General features: G+C 45.0%; 2 protein-coding genes across 14 annotated transcripts in view; one reads left to right on the top strand and one right to left on the bottom strand.

Moving 5' to 3' along the window:
• Window positions 1-15,047, bottom strand: part of LOC116103393 (ERC protein 2-like) — a 39,373-nt gene extending 24,326 nt beyond the window's left edge. For 8 of the 10 annotated variants that reach the window (XM_031389302.1, XM_031389304.1, XM_031389307.1 and 5 more), the window contains exons 1-2: window positions 12,900-15,047; window positions 8,538-8,821 (exon numbers count right to left, since the gene is read on the bottom strand). In XM_031389302.1, coding sequence (XP_031245162.1) covers window positions 13,415-14,917 — 1,503 coding nt within the window. In that variant the 5' untranslated portion in view covers window positions 14,918-15,047 and the 3' untranslated portion in view covers window positions 8,538-8,821; window positions 12,900-13,414. Of the gene's footprint in view, window positions 1-3,858; window positions 3,947-8,537; window positions 8,822-12,899 lie in introns of all 10 variants that reach the window. The other 2 variants (XM_031389303.1, XM_031389306.1) reach the window with 1 other exon arrangement.
• Window positions 15,048-15,084: 37 nt separating this feature from the next.
• Window positions 15,085-19,249, top strand: part of Snx32 (sorting nexin 32) — a 17,054-nt gene continuing 12,889 nt past the window's right edge. For 3 of the 4 annotated variants that reach the window (XM_031389318.1, XM_031389315.1, XM_031389314.1), the window contains exon 1: window positions 15,087-15,452. In XM_031389318.1, coding sequence (XP_031245178.1) covers window positions 15,393-15,452 — 60 coding nt within the window. In that variant the 5' untranslated portion in view covers window positions 15,087-15,392. Of the gene's footprint in view, window positions 15,453-19,249 lie in introns of all 4 variants that reach the window. The other variant, XM_031389317.1, reaches the window with a different exon arrangement.

The raw sequence follows: 19,249 nt of genomic DNA, 5'->3' as shown, positions 1-19,249 counted from the left end.
GGCAGAGGCAGAGGCAGAGGAGGCAGAGGCAGAGGCAGAGGCAGAGGCAGAGGCAGAGGCAGAGGCAGGTAGATCTCTGAGTGTGAGGCCAGCCTGGTCTACAGAGTGAGTTCCAGGACAGCCAGGGCTGCACAGAGAAACCCTGTGTCAAACAAACAAAACAGTCCATCAATGGAGACTGAATCAAAGCACAGCCTAGTTCAGTCCTTGCTTGGGCTCCTGCTGTCCTCAGCTCTGTGGTGCATTAACCTCCTTGGGTCAGGCTCTGACTGTGTCTCTGAGACAGCAAGGAATGAGGTGAGAACTCTAAGAGCAGCCTAGGAGTGATCCTAGCAGTCAGGGCTTTACAAGAAAAAGGAAGGACAAGGACACCAGAGAGGCTGCAGAGTCCAGCAAGGAGGAGGGTGGCCTCACAAAACCCTAGTAATCTAGACAGAGACACTTCCTGACACCAAACTGTAGGACACAGTTTGTCCCAGGGGAAAGCTTGCAGGCCAGGCCTCTGCAGGTTGGGCAACGTGTTGCAACAGGGGAGATAATCACTGTGGAATGCAAACCAAGCCTCTGAGACACAGGGGCACCCCAAAATCAAAGCCAGTGACCTCCTTCTGCAGTTCTGGAGCCAGACAGGCACCAGAGGAGAGTTTGAGAGAACAGCTCCTGCACTTGAGCGAGTGAGCGTCAGCTGAACTTGCACCTGCTCCAGCCTATCTGCCTAAGGGCAACCCCCTGGGAGCAGGCAAACTCACGCAAACAGGAAAATGCGATCATCTCTCCAGCTGACTGTGTTCCTGAAGTATCACTGCTGCACTTTAAAATACTCAACAATTGCCAGACAGCAGCGGTGGCACATGCCTTTAATCTCAGCACTTGGGAGGCAGAGGCAGGTGGATTTCTGAGTTCGAGGTCAGCCTGGTCTACAGAGTGAGTTCCAGGACAGCCAGGGCTATACAGAGAAACCCTGACTAGAAAAACCAGGAAACAAACAAACAAACAACCTCAATAATCTCATGAAACCAAAGAGCTTTGGTAAAACAAAGGACACCGTCAATAGGACAAAATGGCAGCCTATGGAATGGGAAAAGATTTTCACCAACCTCACATCTGACAGAAGAATAATATCCAAAATATATAAAGAAACGCAAGAAACTAGATGTCAATAAAACAAATAATCCAATTAAGAATGGAGTACAGATTTAAAGAGAATTCTTTTGGGGGGTGGTGGTTCGTGATAGGGTTTCTCTGTGTAGCTCTGGCTGTCCTAGAACTCACTCTGTAGACCAGGCTGGCCTCGAACTCAGAAATCTACCTGCCTCTGCCTCCCAAGTGCTGGGATTAAAGGCGTGCGCCACCACTGCCTGGCTTAAACAGAATTCTTAATAGAGGACACCAAAATGGTTGAGGAAAAAAGAAGTGTTCAACATCCTTAGCATCAGGGAAATGCAAATTAAAACTATCTTGACCTTCCATCTTATATCTATCAGATTGGCTAAGATCAGTAACACAAGTGACAACTCATGCTGGTGAGGATGTGGAGCAAGGAGAACACTGCTCCACTGGTGCTGGAAATACAAACTTGTACATCCATTTTGGAAATCACTATGACAATTTCTCAGAAAACTGAGAATTGATCTGCCTGAAGACCCAGCTATACCACTCCTGGGCATGTACCCAAAGAATGTTCCATCTTTCCACATGGACACTTGCTCAACTATGTTCATAGCTGCTTTTTTGTTTGTTTGTTATTTGTTTTTGTAGACAGGTTTTCTCTGTAGCCCTGGCTATCCTGGAACTTGATCTGTAGATCAGGCTGGCCTCAGACTCATAGAGATCCATCTGCCTGTGCCTCCTGAGTGTTGGGATTAAAGGCGTGCACCACCACCACCGTCCTTCTCATAGCAGCTTTATTCATAAGAGCCAGACTGGAAACAACTTAGATGTTCCTCAACAGGAGAATGGATAGAGAAAATGTGGTCCATTTACACAATGTAGTGTTACTCAGTTGTTAAAGACAATGATATCATAAAATTTGCAGGCAAATGGATGGAACTAGAAAAAAAAATCATCTTGAGTGAGGTAACCCAGACTCAGAAAGACAAACATGGCACTATTCACCTATAAGTGGACATTAGCTGTTAGTAAAGGATAATTATGCTATAAATCACAGACCAAGAAAGGCTAAAGTAACAAGGAAGGTTCGTGGGGGGGGGGATACTCATGGATCAGGGAAATAGATTTTGCAAGAGGACTGGGTAGAGTGGGTGGAGGGAGAGAGTAGTGGGAGAGAAGACTAGAACTGGGGGACATTTGCAGGGCTATGAGGAAACCCAGGGCAGTGGAAACCCCCAGGGCTCTACAAGGGTGACCCTCATAGATGCCAGTAATTGGGGATATGAAACCTGAACCAGCATTTTCTATAACCAGGCAAGGATTTCCCACAGTGGGATTGGGACATCAATCCAACCACAAAACCTTCAACCCACAATCTGTCCTGCCTGCAAGATGTGCTGGGGTAATGGTGGCAGAGAACTGATGGGAGTGGCCAAGCAATGACTGGTCTCACTTGAAGCTACAGCACAAATGGAGTCCACAACTGACGCTGTGTGGAGGGTCAGAAACCAGAGGCTGGGCAGCCTGGAGACCCAGGGTAGAACCAAACATAACAGGGGGGGAAAGGCAATGAAATGACTGCTAATGGTACTCTGCTATACTCATAGATCGGTGCCTAACCCGACTGCCGTCAGAGAGCAACTGATGCAGAGACCCACACCCAAGCACTAAGCATAGCTAGGGGAATCCCACAGAAGATGGGGATGAAGGATTGTAGGAGCCAGAGGGGTCGAAGTCACCACAAGAACACGACTCAGAATCAACTAAGCAGCCTCATAAGGGCTCACAGAGACTGAAAGGACAATCCCAGACTCTATATGGGTCTGAGTTAGGTCCTGTGAATACTCATTATAGTTGTGTTGCTTGGTGTTCTTGTGGCTCTAACAGTGGGAGTGGCACTGCTTCTGACGCTTCTGCCTGCTCTTGAGACCCTTGTCCTCCTACTGGGCTGCCTTGCCCACTCTCGATATGAGACTTTGTGCCAAGTCTTTGTAATCCTAGGAGACCTAGTCTCTTTTCTTTTTAAGGGAAATGAAGGAGGAATGTTTCTCGGGGAGAGGAGAGGTGATGGAGTGCAGGTAGGTGGGGACTGGGAGGAGTGGAGGGAGTGTGGAAACTGCAGCCTGGATGTAATGTATGAGAGAAGAATGTTTAAAAAGGAACCATGTGGTCAAGAAAAGTTCATTAATTAATTAATTAATTAGTTAGTTCATTGATAATAAGGGGCTGGAGAAACATTTAACAACACCTATTGCTCTTGGAGAGAACCTAGGCCAGCCCCCCACATTGTGATTCACAACCATCTGTAACTACAGTTCCTGGAGATCTAATGCCCTCTTCTGACTCTGAGGGCACCAGACATGCTCAAGCTACACAGACATGCATGCAGGCAAAGTACCCATATACATAGAATAAGATAAAATAATTTAAAAAGTAATTTTTTTTTTTTTTTGGTATTTTTGAGACAGGGTTTCTCTGTATAGCTCTTGCTGTCCTGGAACTCACTCTGTAGACCAGGCTGGCCTCGAACTCAGAAATCCACCTGCCTCTGCCTCCCAAGTGCTGGGATTAAAGGCGTGCACCACCACCATCCAGCTAAAAAGTAATTTTTTTAAAACTTCATAATAATAAAGTATATAACTTGACAAGATATCTGTTTGTCAACTTGGATCTTGTACTTTCGCTCAATATGCAGGAACATGTTGCCAAGGTTAAGTAAAATGTAAAACTTTCTAAGAATGTACTTACTAAAATTGGGTCCCTAAAGAAAATGTTCAGGATCGGGCCTGGTTAGTACTTGGATGGGAGACCGCCTGGGAATACCGGGTGATGTAGGCTTAAAAAAAAAAGAAAAGAAAAGAAAAGAAAATGTTCAAAGTTGGGCAGTGGTGGCACACGTCTTTCATCCCAGCACTTGGGAGGCAGAGGCAGTCGGATTTCTGAGTTCGAGACCAGCCTGGTCTACAGAGTCAGATCCAGGACAGCCAAGGCTACACAGAGAAACTCTGACTCGAAAAACTGAGAAAAAAAAGAAAATGTCCAAGGTGTCTGAATTGTGACGGGCACAATCATGTGCATCTATACACACGCTCTCATGAAATAGACAAAGTCTACACCTCAAAACCTAAAAATGATTCATCCCAAAACAAAGGAAGGAAACCAACAGCCACAAAAGCAGCCACAGCAACAACAAGAAGCCCAGCACAATCACACACTACCTCCTTACTTTTACCATTTTCCACTGCCCAGCTAACAGCTGTTTCTTTTGTTTGGATTTTAAGACAGGGTCTCCCTATATACACCAGGCTGGTCTAGAACTCAAGAGATTTTTTTCCTCCCTCAGTCTCCCAGAGTCTGGAGGAATTATTGGCATGGACCACTCTGCCTGTTGCTATATTGTAGTTTAAAGACATTCTTTTTTTCAGACTGGACGGGTCTCACCGTGTAGCTCTGGCTGGCCTGAAACTGGCTATGTAGCCCAGGGTGACCTGCTTCTGTCTCCCAAGTGCTGGGGCTAAAGGTGTGCACGGCCACTTCCAGCCTATGCTGCTGCCTTTGATCAGTGCTGACTTCAGGAACTATGGCCATCCCCTTTGTCCTGAAGCAACTGTACATAGCCCTCCTCCGCATGGGCTCAAGAACGGTGAGTACTGAACACTCCTTTTTTTTCCAGTTCTCACAGCATGAGAGAAAAGGCAAACAAACAAAGCACTATCTTGTCTCACAGTCCCTTAGACTCAGAAGGGATGTTTAGCAGGAAGTGGGGACCTGAGCCCAACACTGGTTAACGCACAGATTGGCATCTAAGCCACACTCAGTGGCTCCTCTCACGTTGGAACACCATGCGCAAACACTGCAGAAGTGGGCAGGGACCCCAGGCAGGCTGGGAGCACTCCAGGTGGTAGAGGTCGGGCAGGCCCCAGATGAAGGGATGGGACAGGTGTCCGCATCTGCTGCATAACTCTAATATGGCCAAATATCTCAGTTTTTCAACAAAATCTAGAAACCTAGATTTTACTATGAATTTCTAAGTTTTTGTTTTGTTTGGTTGGTTTATTTTGGTTTTCCTGACAGTGTTTCTCTGTTTAGCCCTGATTATCCTTATCCTGGAACTTGTTCTGTAGACCAGGCTGGCCTCAAACTCAAGAGATACATCTGCCTGCCTCTGCCTCCAGAGTGCTAAGATTGAAGGTGTGTGCTACCATGCCTAGCCAAATCTTGAAATTTTGTTTTGTTTTGTTTTTTGGTTTTTCGAGACAGGGTTTCTCTGTATAGCCCGGGCTGTTCTGGAACTCACTCAGTAAACCAGGCTGGCCTCAAACTCAGAAATCCACTCCAAGTGCTGGGATTAAAGGCGTGTGCCACCACTGCCTGGCCCAAACCTTGAAATTTTTAAAAGTTAATTAGTTCCAAAAAATGATCCCTATATAACATGTCTGTGGCTTGAACGTACCCAAGAGCGTGGTTGTATGCTTTTGGGATCAGTGAACAGTTCCAGGCCTGACTCTACCAAGCATTAAACGCTGTAGCTGCTTTCTCCCCATTCCCTCTACTTTATGCTTTGTTATTGTTGTTGTTTGTTTTTTGAGACAAGGTCTCATATAGGCTAGACTCAAATTCATTACATATCCAAGGATGACTTTAAATTCCTGATCATCTTTCTTTCAACTCCTAAATGCTGGGATTATAGGCATGCTCCAGCGCACACAGCTTTTAAGTGCTTCCCTGGGAGGTGACCTGACCCCCAATTACTTGACAGTGGTAATCCACTCAGCTGGTGAAGCTATGGCATAGTGAGAAAGCATGCTGTTTCTCTTGGGTTCAAATCCTATCCCCAACACTCACAATCAGCACCGACTAGCAATGTCACTTAGGTTGCCAGCTCTGTTTTCAATTTTTATGACATAAAACTCATACAATAAATAGTCCCTGGCTTGAGAGATGACTCAGTCAATAAAGGCACCTGCTGTGGAAGGCTGAGAACTTGAGTTTGAATCCTGGAACCCAAGTTAAAAACAACAAAACAAGCCCCTCGGTGGTGGGGCACACCATTAATCCCAACACTCAGGAGGCAATGAGTTGGAGGCCAGCTTAGACTATAGAATGAGTTCCAGGACAGCCATGGCTGTCAATAAACCATCTAACCAGCCAATCAACCAACAAAAAACTAAAATAAACAAAACAAAACAACAACCCCAAAAAATGGCCCAGTGGTTAAGAGCACTGACTGCTCTTCCAGAGGTCCTGAGTTCAATTCCCAGCATCATTCTCAACACTGTAATGAGATCGGATGCCCTCCTCTGGTGTGTCTGAAGACAGTGACAATGTACTCATATACATAATATAAATAATTCTAAAAACAAAAACAAAAACAACAAATCAGCCAGAAACCACAGCATGCATCTGTAATCCCAGCACTCCTACAGAGAGGTAAAAGGTAGAGATAGGAAATTTTCCTAAAAGGCTGAGGGCCAACTAACCTGGATGATATAGTACAGCGAAAACAAGAACCCTGCTTCAGCAAGGGGTAAAGCAATAATCTACACCCAAGGCCTGTCCTCTGACAGCCATACCCATGACTCTGTCTCTCTGTCTGTCTCTGTCTCTCTCTCATTGTCTCTCTGTCTCTGTCTCTGTCTCTCTCTCATTGTCTCTCTGTTTCTGTCTCTGTCTGTCTCTCTCTCATGCATATACTACTAATTAAAAATTTTTTTGGGGGGGGGGAGTTGTTTCAAGACAGGGTTTCTTTGTATAGCCCTGGCTGTCCTGGAACTCACTCTGTAGACCAGGCTGGCCTCGAACTCAGAAATCTGCCAGCCTCTGCCTCCCAAGTGCTGGGATTAAAGGCATGCACCACCACTGCCCAGCTTTACTAAGTAAATTAAAACCCACAATACCTCCCATAAGGCTGTCTTCAGGTTAGAGGACGCCCCTGATGTGCACACCAGCCAGTCTGTGAGCTGGTGCCTCCTCTCTCACCACTTATCCATAATGAATGAGCAAGGCTTGCTGGAATAGTTTGGTTTTGGTTTGGGTTTTTTGTTTGTTTGTTTGTTTGGTTGGTTGGTTGGTTTGGTTTGGTTTGGATTTTTTCCTAGAGCTGAAGACCAAACCCAGGGCTTTGTGCTGACTAGGCAAGCCTTCTACCACTGAGCTAATTTCCCAACCCCTGGTTTGTTTTGAGACAGGGTTTTTCTGTATAGCGCTGGCTGTCCTGGAATTCACTCTGTAGACCAGGCTGGTCTCAAACTCATAGAGATCTGCCTGCCTCTGCCTCCGAAGGGCTGACACCACTGCCTGGCTTTGAATACAATTTTTAAAATTGTTCAAAGCCGTTCCTCTTTTTTATTCCCAGTCTTGCCTTAGTCCATATCCCTGCCCTCTCCACCCTGGACCATTACAGTGATCTGATATCTCATACATCCTGCTTGAGGGGGTCCCTCCCCTAGGCCCAGGTGGTTCCATCTCTTGGCTTAGTCATTGCCATCAGTGGAATACAGGTCTGAAGGAGTCACTCTTCCCATGGCCAACAGACCAAGGTCTAAGTCCTTTCATCAAGGCTCCTCTCATGTCCACATCTGATTGGATAACATTCTTCCTGCTGTAGCTTTACCACATCCTCTCCTTGCCCTTTCCTGAAATCCATTCAGCTTCCCATCATGGGCGTCAGCGCACCCTCCTTTCTGCTTAGAAAATCTGTCCTCCATGTTTACCTGGATGGTCCTTTTTACTCTTCTTTGTTTTTTCAAAGTCAGGATTTCACTATAAAGCCCTGGCTGGCCTAGAACTCTCCAAGTAAACCAGACTGGTCTTGAACTCACAGAGATCCACCTGCCTCTGCCTCGTGAGTGCTGGGATTAAAGGCATGAACCACTGCAGCAGGTCCTTCTTATACCCTGTAAGTCCAGTCCTGAGCCACATACTGAAACCTTGTATTGAAGAAAAGAAAGGAAGGAGGAAAGAAAGAAAGAGAGAAAGAGAGAGAGAGAAAGAGAGAGAGAAAAGAAACACAGATAATTGGAAATATTCAAAAGAAAAAAAGATAACAGAAACACATAAAATCACTCAGAAGGGCTTAACTCGCAGATGTGTGCATTTTGATTAACTTTAGAATAGGGTACCCACCCAGGTGAAATTTTGTGGGCCTGTTATCTCAGCTGCTTGGGAGTCTGTGGCAAAGAATCATAAGTTCAGTGCCAATTTAGAGAACACAGCAAGAACCTTCCAAATAAAATAAGGGTTGGGTGGAGAATGTACACTTTTAATCCCAGCATGTTGGAGGCAGAAGCAGGGTGGTGGATCTCTGTGAGTTCAGAGCCAGCCTGGTCTACATAAAGTTCCAGGACAGCCTGAGCTACATAGTAAAACAATAAACTCAACAAACAAACCTTCTAGCTATCTAGACAATCCAACACATCTGCACTTACAAGCAGGTGGCATTTGTCACTTGTCATAGTAGCTCGATCTTCACTGGTGTCTGGGTTCTGGTGGAATACATCTGATATCTCAGGTGAGTCATTCAGCCAAGGAACAGAAATCTGACGATTCATCAGAATCTATACTTCCCGAAGTGTAGGTCATTTCCCATACAAGGGAAAATGCTGAGTCTTCACCTTGGGCCAAGGAAGGTATCTCTTAAAGTGATGACAACACCTCAGTTCACAGACTCACCAGAGGAATCTTCAGATGATGGTCTCAAGTAGACATGGGCCTGAAGAAAAAATAAACATTCCTTGTTGAATTTATGTTCTTTCTTTAAAAGATGTTTTTATGTGTATGGGTATTTTACATGCACACGCATTGGTGCCCCATGTGTGTGCAGTGCCTGAGGAAGTCAAAAGAGGGCATCAGAATTGGAAATACAGATGGTTGTGAGCCACCATGTGGGTGCTGTGCTTGAACCCCACCCAATCTCCTGAAGGAGCAGCCAGTGCCCTGAACGGTTGACCTGTACCCAAGCACCTGCATTTATGTTTGCCACTGAAGAGATTTTTCTGCAAACTTCGCTGAATGAATGGAAGGGTTGTTTCTCAGCCTCTCCCCTACTCCAGGCAGAGCCTGCATTGGCAAGCTAGGAAATGGAGTCAGCTGGTCCAGAGACAATGGGGACTGATGTGCAGCAGAGTAGGGTGGCTCTGAGGTCAGGCTGGCTGAGTTACAGCCTGGCTCTGGCAGTTTGGAGTTGGTACACTTGGTAGAGGAGTGGTTCCCATGGCAGAGGGCTGAGCAGTGGGTTAAATGATAGAGAACACACACGGTGCTTGGTCTATACCTGTTCAACTTAACTGCTCATAACAGGATGCCAGAAGATCAGTGTCATTCACCACCACCAAGATCTTATGACCAAAGAAAGGCAGGGATGAATGGCTTTGCACATTTGCAATCCCAGTATTTAGGAGACTGAGACAGGGTGAAGAGGTTGAGGTCAGTTGGGGCTATAAAACAAGTTCAAGACCAGCCCGGGGAATATAGTGAGACCTTACCTCAAAACAAACAAACAAATGTAGTGGAGAAATGACTCAGTTGTTAAGAGCACTTGCTGATTTTGCAAAGGCCTGGCTCACAACCATCTGTAATTCCAGTTCCAAAAGATCCAACCACGCTCATCTGTCCTCTACGGGCACAGCACTCATGTGGTACACAGACATACATGTAAGCAAAACACTCATACATGTCAAAATAAAATGAATACATTAAAAAAGAACCCTGCTTGTAGGCCTGAGTCATCAGGAGCTTATCTTTACAATTGTACCATTTCCACTATCTCTACTTTATTGTCCAACTATGAGGTCAGAGTTCTTAGAGAATAGAGGAAAGAGCAAGCAATCAGTTTATGACCAAGGAAGGAGCAGAAATGTCAGGAACAGAGAGTAGAAAGCAGGTCACAGCCACAGACTGTTGTGCTGTGTAATTGGCTCCAGCATAAAAATAGATCTGGAGTCCCAGTAGCCATGCTGGAAGAAAACAAAGTGCACCATCACACTGTGCAGACATCACAGAGTGTGAGACAGTCACGCAGGAAGATCACTGCAATGATTCATCCCTTGATGTCAAATGGTACTGAGATGGGTAAAGCCAATGAATGCAACAGACGGATCCCATGAATACATGCTGAATGCCTAGTGGACTACGGCAGGCCCCACACAGACACACATTTCTGTTCCCATAGTGCTTACATGCTGGAGAGGACAGAGGGATGATTAACAACTACTACAGGCACAGTGTGTGGTTTGTAACTCTAACACTCAGTAGGCTAAAGCAAGACTGAGAGTGACATAGTAAGACTCTGTCTCAAGGGGAGGGCCAGGGACCAGCACAATGTTTACCTCCGATGGTCACTTTCTGTGGCATCTATCAGATGATGTAACTGACCAAAATAAGGGAAGAGGGATGGGGAAACTATCTTAGGGTTCACTGCACACACAGACATATAGCAAAGTGCTTAAAATCTTTTGGAAACAATGAAAAAGCACAAGACAGACAAATGTGGTGGCTCACAGCTGAGGCAGGAGTAATGCTATGCATTTGAGGCCAGCCTGGGCTGAATTGTGAGTTGTAGGCAAGTGTGGGCTACAGCTTGAGACCTTGCCAAAATAAATGAAGGCTGAAGATTTTTGATGCCGGCAGAGTGCTTGCCTCATGCGCAAAGCCCTAGGCTCCACCCTCCTCAGCACCACATAAACTGAGTATAGTGGCCTCCACCTGTAACCTCAGAACTCTGGAGGTGGGGTGAGGAGCATCAGAATGTCAAGATCATTGTTAGCCACATACTGAATTTGAGAATTTGAAGCTAGCTTGGGCTACATAAGACTTTTGTCTACACACATGCACACACACACACACCACCACCACCAACAACAACAACAATTAAAGAACAATTAAAGACATGAAGCTATCACATGCTTATGACATTTATATGAAAGTTCTATTCAGAAATTGTGCTTTAAAATACAAATAGCCAGGCTGGAGAGATGGCTCAGTGGTTAAGAGCACTGACTGCTCTTCCAGAGGTCTTGGGTTCAATTCCCAGCAACCACACGGTGGCTCACAACCATCTGTAATGGGATCTGGTGTCCTCTTCTGGGGTGTCTGAAGACAGCTACAGTGTACTCATATACATAAAATAAATAAACCTTAAAAAGTAAAAAATAAAAAGCCAGGCGGTGGTGGTGCACACCTTTAATCCCAGCACTTGAGAGGCAAAGGCAGGCAGATTTCTGAGTTTGAGGCCAGCCTGGTCTACAAAGTGAGTTCCAGGACAGCCAGGGCTACACAGAGAAACCCTGTCTTGAAAAAAACCAAATAAATAAATAAATAAATAAATAAAAATAAAAAAATAAAATAAAAAATAAAAATAGCCAGAGGAGAAATGGGGGTGAAATACTTTTTTTTTTCCCAAGACAGGCTGTTCCAGAAATCCTTCTGTAGATCAGGCTGGCCTTGAACTCAAAGAGATCTGCCTGCTTCTGCCGTCTGAGTACTGGGATTAAATGTGTGCACCACCACATCAGGCTTGGTGAAATATTCTATTCTATCCACTCTACCATCTCTATCATAAAGACATAACCACCTATCATGATAATGGTTTTTTTTTGCTATTGTTGTGATAGTTGTATTGCTTTGTTTTTGATGTGTATGTGTGCCCGTGGAAGTACTGAACCTCCAGATGGGTGCTGGGAATAGAACATGGGTCTTTCTCAAGAACAACAAATGCCCTTAACCAATGAGCCAGCTCTCCAGCTTGATAACGGAGTCTCGACAACTGATGCTTGAGGCCTTTCTGGCCCTTGGGATGAGGGGAGATTATGGACAAGGCTTAAGTCAAGTGGTACAAGCCTGTAATGCCAAAAATCAGGAGGAATGAGGATTTGTTGCCAGCCCAAGCTAAGAAAAAAACCTCTGTCTCAAAAAAAAAAAAAAAAAAAAAAAAAAAAAAAAGAAAAGAAAGAAAGAAAGAAACAAATATTCCAGTACTTGGGAAGCAGAGGCAGGTAGATATTTGTATTTAAGAAGTCAGCCTGGTCTACATATAGTTCCATGCCAGCCAGGGGTACATATCTAAACCATCATCAAAATCAAACCAAACGAAACAAAAACAAAACAAAAAAACCACACTTTCCATCACATCAACAGGTGATCAAATGAATAATTAAAAGTATAGTCAGGTTGTGGTTGCCCACATCTTTAATCCTAGTGGAGGCATGTGGATATCCGAGTTCCAGGCCAGCCTGGTCTACAAAGTTAAGTTCCTGGACAGCCTGGTCTACATCGAGAAACTCTGTCTCTAAATAAATAAATAAATAGTGAAAGATAGAAACAATCCAGGTACAAAGAAAAACTTCACATTAAATCCGGGCAATTCAAAGCTAACATGAGGCATAAGGTGAACCTAGAAAAATGAGGTTAGCAACCAGTGAGGATGAGTTTAGGATGAGTTTAGTCCAGATGCACAGGGCTCTGTAAGATGATTGTCAAAACAGAGGGTAAAACTGGCTGCACTGAATGTATAGGAACAGTAAAGGAAATCAGTTTAAAAATCAGAGCAGATTTCTGAGTTGGAGGCCAACTTGGGCTACAAAGTAAGTTCCAGGACAGCCGGGCTATGCAGAGAAACCTTGTCTCAAAAAAAAAAAAAAAAAAAAAAAAAAAAGGTGCACACCTTTAATCCCAGCACTCAGGAGGCAGAGGCAAGTGAGTTCAAGGCTAGCCTAGTCAAGTTCCAGGATAGCCAGGGTTACACAGAGAGACCCTATCTCAAAAAACTAAAAGGAAAAAAAAAATCAACAAACCTAAGCACTGTGGCAGGGTGTGGGTGTGGCGTCTCACTTCCTTCACCTTTTACTCCATCGCTCCTCTCCCCTTGTTTTCCCTGCTGGAGTCCCTAGTTTTGGTATCTGCTTCAGTCACCTCCTTCTTTGCTGCTTCTCCCATGACCCTCAATGTCAAACCTTTATCCTGCTATGATCTGTTTTTGACGTTCTACATCTCATACCCCTGACCATGTACATGTCTGTCAAAACCCAGCCACCCTAGACCCACTTCTCAAACTGTTCTTCACACAGGAAAGTTTCCTTCTTCCTACCATTCACTCCCACATTGATTCTTTCTCCTTAAAATGTTTCCATTGTCCTCTCCCTCATTCTTCACTGTCCACTACTAGCTTGGCCTTCGTGCCCAGTGGCTCCTATGTTCCTTTGGGGTCCAGACCCTCACAAATATTCACCCTTTCAAGACCAACAAAGTCCTTGGCTTTAGCTTCTCCTTGACTTTCAATACTCCGATCTCCTTCTTCACCTTCAGTTTTTCATCCACCTGATTCCTGGGTGCTTTCTCCAAGTGTGTCTTTCTCTTCCTCAGGAGCAGATTGATCAGCAGTATCTCTCACTCCATCCAAGACCTGACTATCAATTTCCACCCCTTTCTCTGCTCCTTCGTGTTCATCTATCCCTTCCACACTTTCAGAAGGAATTTGCATTTCCTGACTCATATTTTCCAGCACACTTTCACCACCAGTAATATTTATCACTCTTTCAATAGTCTCTTCGATGGGACTTCCTATTCTTGAATGCTCTTCCAGTTTCACCTCAGCAGACTCCAATTCCTCAGTATTTGACTCCAGTATATCTTCAGTGGATCTCGAATTTTTATCACCAGTCTTCAGCTTCTCTCCACTGGACCTAAATTTCTCTCTACCCAGCTTTGCCTTCTCTCTGATGGACCCCCGCCTCTCTCCACTGTCTGACACCTTCTCTCTGATGGACCCCCTCCTTTCTCTACTGTCTGACACCTTCTCTCTGATGGACCCCCGCTTCTCTCCGCTATCTGACGCCTTCTCTCTGATGGAACCCCGCTTTTCTCCACTTTCCAACACCTTCTCTTTGATGGACCCCCGCCTCTCTCTAGTATCCGAATTCTTGTCTCTGACGGATCCCCGCCTCTCTCCACTGTCTGACACCTTCTCTCTGATGGACCCCTGCCTCTCTCTAGTGTCCGACATCTTGTCTCTGATGGATTCCCGCCTCTCTCTAGTGTCCGACATCTTGTCTCTGATGGATCCCCGCTTTTCTCCACTTTCCAACGCCTTCTCTCTGACGGACCCTCGCCTCTCCCTACTGTCCATTTTTTCATCAGCAGACCTCCGCTTCTCTCCCCTGCCTACCACCTTCTCTCCAATGGACACCCGTTTCTCTCTCTTGGACATCAAGTTTTCTCCATTCGACTCCAATTCCTCATTCTGCCTCAGTTGGTCCCCTCTAGACCTCAAGTCCCCTCCAGTGGCCCTCAACTTGTCCCTAGACTTCAAGTTTTCTTCACGCTCTGCAGTCATCTCTGCACTCTTAGATAAACCAGCCTTGAATCTGTCCTCCAACTCTCTCCAAGTCTCTGGGTTGTCATTCTCCAAACCTGCTCGAGCGTGCACCGTTCTTCCTACACTGCTCAGGAGCTTCGCGATCGTCTCCTGTTGCAGGCCCGATTTCTCTTTTGAGAACTTCTTCCCCGTGCCCTCCAGCTTCCAGTACTCAGATTCCAACTTTGGGTTAGATTTTTGCACGTTTCTGTCCAAGAGTTCCACTCTCTTCCCAATCACGATGAGTCCATTCCAGGGTACCCACACCTTCTCTTTCTCTTGCACTTGCGCCTTCTTGCAGTGTGACTCCGGTGGCGATCGCCTTTGGTTCCGGCGGGGCTTCCTCTGGGCGCCCGGTATCCGGGCCTTATTGCGTCCCCGCGGCTCCCTAAGGGGCTTACTCCGTACTTTCCGGCTGGGGTGTGAAAACATGAACGGAAGCTCTTTCTCCACAGACATTGCAGCCTGCTCTCGCCCCTAGACCCCCTGACCCACTCGGGTTCCCCATTCCTCCCTACCCAAACCTCCCTCCCAACCCTCGCCCCCCTCCGGACTCCCCGCCCCGCCCACCGCCTGGTGGCACCAAGCCGCCCTAGTGCGCATGTGCACCTCTGCTCGTGCCCGTTAGAAGGCGGGGCCCGGAACGGCCCGGTTTGTGGGGTCCACCCGCCGGACTGGCACGTGACCTCTGTGACCCTAGAGCCCCTCAAGCCCTGGCCTATCCTGGGCCGGCTCTCTGGTGCCGCTTAAAAGCCCACGCAAGATTGACAGGCCTCTAGGCTTACGTGTTAAAACTGGTGCCCAATCAGAAAGAGGAGCTGTGGGCAATGGGACCCACCCAGCTAGTGTCAATGTCAGCTGATAGCATCCCTACGAGGTTCCCTCATCCAAGCTCTTGGAACTCGCAGGCCGTGGCCTGTAGGAGGATTCTTGTATGTCCCAGCTAAGGAGCACCATGGAGGAGCATCATCAGGAAGCTGGGAATGAGAGTAAGGTAAAGGAAGGAAATAAAACCTCTTCCATCTCCACCTCACCTCATCATACCATACCAAGCAGGGAGAGAGACCTGAGCAAGGGAATGCGGCGCTTCTAAGGCTCCTGCATAACGTCAGGTTGAGGATGCAAAGATAAACAGGATTTTTTTTTCTCAGCCTGCATAGATGGAATCCGACCCATCACTGTCCCGCCTCCTCCCCCGCCCCCCACCATGTCCCAATCAACTCAATACTGTCTTGATGGGAGAGAACAAGGCAGTGTGCGAGTGACTGAGAAGGGTGAGAGAGTCCTGTTGAGTTTATTGGCTCATCTGCGCATTCGTGTTTATATATGTGTAAGACCATCCATCCATTCTTCATTTATTCCTTTCAACCTCATTCAACAGTTATTGAGGAGCTTCATTGTTTTGGGATTTTCATAGATTCACACTTGAGGTAGGAGTGTAGTGAGCTGGGACAGGGGTAGGGAATGGAACTGCTATGGTCTCTTCTGGAAGTCACATCTCCCTCAAGTACCTACCAAGCAAAGAGGGGCAGGGTAGAGATAGACATCGAGGAGGGACAAGGGGCCCTGCTGCAGCAAAGAGCTAGTCTGCCTGTATTTAAGGTGGGGAGCGAGGGCACAAAGCCTCCTTGGTAGTGTCAGAGAATCCAAGAAATGGCATGTGGGATTCAGATGGAATTTGGAGGGATGAGATGGGCTGGCCATGGCTTTCTGTTTATATATGCATATATATATACATATATATACACACATGTGTGTATATATACATACACACAATACACACACACATATGTATATTAATAGCCAAGTATACCTTTAATTCTGGAACTTCAGAGGCAGAGGCAGAGGGGCAGAAAGACCTCTATGAACTGAAGGCCAGTTTGGTCTACATAGAATGTTGTAGGCAAGCCAGGGCTATACAGTGAGATCCTGTCTCAAAAGTAAAAGAATGTATATACATATATACATATGTATGTGTTTGTGTGTGTGTGCATATATATATATATATATATGTGTGTGTGTGTGTGTGTGTGTGTGTGTGTGTGTGTGTATGCTTAGGACATGTTTATAAAGTGATTAGAAGCCAGATGTAATTCCAGCACTTATGAGGGTGGAGCAGGAGGATAACCATGAGTTTAAGGCCTGCTAGAACTACAATGTGAGACATTGTCATAAATACAAAAACTTACTTATTAGAACAATGCCTAACATATTGTAAGGCCAAATATAAATGTTACCTGTTGGTATTGTTGTGCGTGCTATTACCCAATGGGTTACTGAAAATGGGTTATGAAGGTGTGTTGAATTATTAAACTTACGAGTGTTACAGATTTGTACAGGCAATATTTTCTGAAAATTCTTTTTAACATTCATCCTCTAGGTTAAATACTCCCTTCACAAAGGACATCTTTCAATTGTAGAGGCAAAGCTGGAGAGATGGCCCAATCCAATCTTTAAGAATTCTTGCTACTCTTGCAAAGGACCTGAGTTTGGTTCTCAGCACCCAAATTAGGAGTCTCCCAGCTGCCTGGAACTCCAGCTACTGAGGCTCTGCTGCCCTCTTCTGGCCTTCTTGGGTACTTGCACTCAAATGTGCATACTCACGTGCACACACATAATACATGAATGCAATTTTTAAATTAAATATAGAGACATTAAAAGGAACACTAACAGACTTGAAACGTGTGTTTTAGTGGGACATTACCTGCCTAGCAAGGAACCCAGTTTGAGCCTTAGCACTGCAAAAAAAAAATGATGATGACGACAATAAATACAAGTAAGAAAATAATAAGGGATTGGTGAGATGGCTCAGAGGGTAAGAGCACCGACTGTTCTTCTGAACGTCATGAGTTCAAATCCCAGCAACCACATGGTGGCTCAAACCACCCATAATAAAATCTGATGCCCTCTTCTGGTGGTCTGAAGACAGCTATAGTATACTCATTTATAATAATAAATAAATCCTTTTTTAAAAAAGAAAGAAAATAATAGGGGAGAAAGTGTAATAATACATAATATTTGATTAATCTTACTAAAGACAAGAAAAAACAAATTATAAAAAAAATGAGGCATACCAGCACAAAGAAATTATATACGTCTGAGGATGGATGTACATATCCAGATGTCACACTAGAGCCAAGTGTAGTGGCACAAACCTTAGCACTTAGGAGTTGGATCCAGGAGGATCATGAGGAGCTCAAGATTATCCTCAACTACATATCAAGGTAGAAGCCTGCCTTCTACACATAGGGAGCCTTCACACAGAGAGGCCCTGGCTCAAAATAAAGAGCAAAACAAAACAACAACGACAATTTTAAAAAGAGTCTAAAAAATGACAAGTCTTTGAGAAGATCTAAATGCAATGGGGCAGTGGTGGCTCTCACCTTTAATCCCAGCACTTGGGAGGCAGAGGCAGGCAGATTTCTGAGTTCAAAGCCAGCCTAGTCTACAGAGTGAGTTCCAGAACAGCCAGGGCTAAACAAAGGAACCCTGTCTCGAAAAACCCATCTCAAAAAAGAAAAGAAAAGAAGGAGCAGGGGTAGGGTGGGAGGGATGGAAGAGGAGGAAGAAGAGAGGAGGAGGAGATATCAATTGCCCTGATCTGACTGTTTCTATTATACACATATACCAAATTATCATCGCTGTACCTAAAAAATGTAAAAATGTGTCAATTTAAAGAAAGTATAAAAGATATTTCTGCCAGTGAGATGGCTCTTTGGGTCAAGGCCCTTGCCACCAAGCCTGACAACCTAACTTTGACTCCAAGGCCCACATGCTATAAGGAGAGGCTCGTACCAGGTGTCCTCTGACCTCCATATGCTGCCATGACACACTTGTGCCAGCACACATGCACACAAACAGATAAATATAGTAAAAAACATACCTTTCCTTGACTGCCTCGAGGTATTTAGCTATGGGCATATCTACATTTAAAGATAACTTTGGAGAGATTTCTAATTGCACATTTAGTTCCTGTAAGCAAGTCAACAGATGCTTGTTTCGTATTTGATAAAGTTACAATTTTTTTTTCAAGGAATTTGTCTAAGCCCTGAAAATTACCTAAATCTGTTTAAGCTAAACTTGCTTAAGAAGACACTACATCCATTATTATTATATTAGGTTCATTACTATTATTACTACTGTTATTACTACTGCTGCTACTACTACTACTATTACTACTACTACTTTTATTGTTGAGACAGGGTTTCTCTGCACAGCCCTGGCTGTCCTGAAACTCTGTATGCCAGGATGACTTAGAACTCAGAGATCCATCCTCCTGTCTCTGCCTCCTGAGTGCTAGGATTAAAGACATGTGCCACAACTTTGTTTATTTTTTGTTTTATTTTTTATTATTATTATAAATGAGTACACTGTAGCTGTCTTTAGATAGCATCAGAAGAGAGCGTCAGATTTCATTATGGATGGTTGTGAGCCACCGTGTGGTTGCTGGGATTTGAACTCAGGACCTCCGGAAGAGCAGTCAGTGCTCTTACTCGCTGAACCATCTCACCAGCTCAGCTTTGTTTATTTTAAAATTTTTACTTTGTTTGTTTGTTTGTTTGTTCATTGAAAGAGAGAATGTTGTGTACATCAAGTGGCCTCTGTATGTTCTCCACAGGCACATACATGGATCACAGACATAATTACAGGCAAACCACTTATACACATAAGATAATATAATAGGTTGGTTTTTTTTATAAAAAGAAAAGGTATGGGCCAGGAGGTGGTGGCGCACTCCTTTAATCCTAGCACTTGGGAGGCAGAGGCAGGCGGATTTCTGAGTTCGAGGCC

The sequence above is a fragment of the Mastomys coucha genome, unplaced genomic scaffold (assembly GCF_008632895.1).
Source record: "Mastomys coucha isolate ucsf_1 unplaced genomic scaffold, UCSF_Mcou_1 pScaffold21, whole genome shotgun sequence".
Taxonomy (NCBI): Eukaryota; Metazoa; Chordata; class Mammalia; order Rodentia; family Muridae; genus Mastomys; species Mastomys coucha.
The sequence above is the reverse complement of the archived record's forward strand: the minus strand, read 5'-3'. Positions and strand labels throughout refer to the sequence as shown.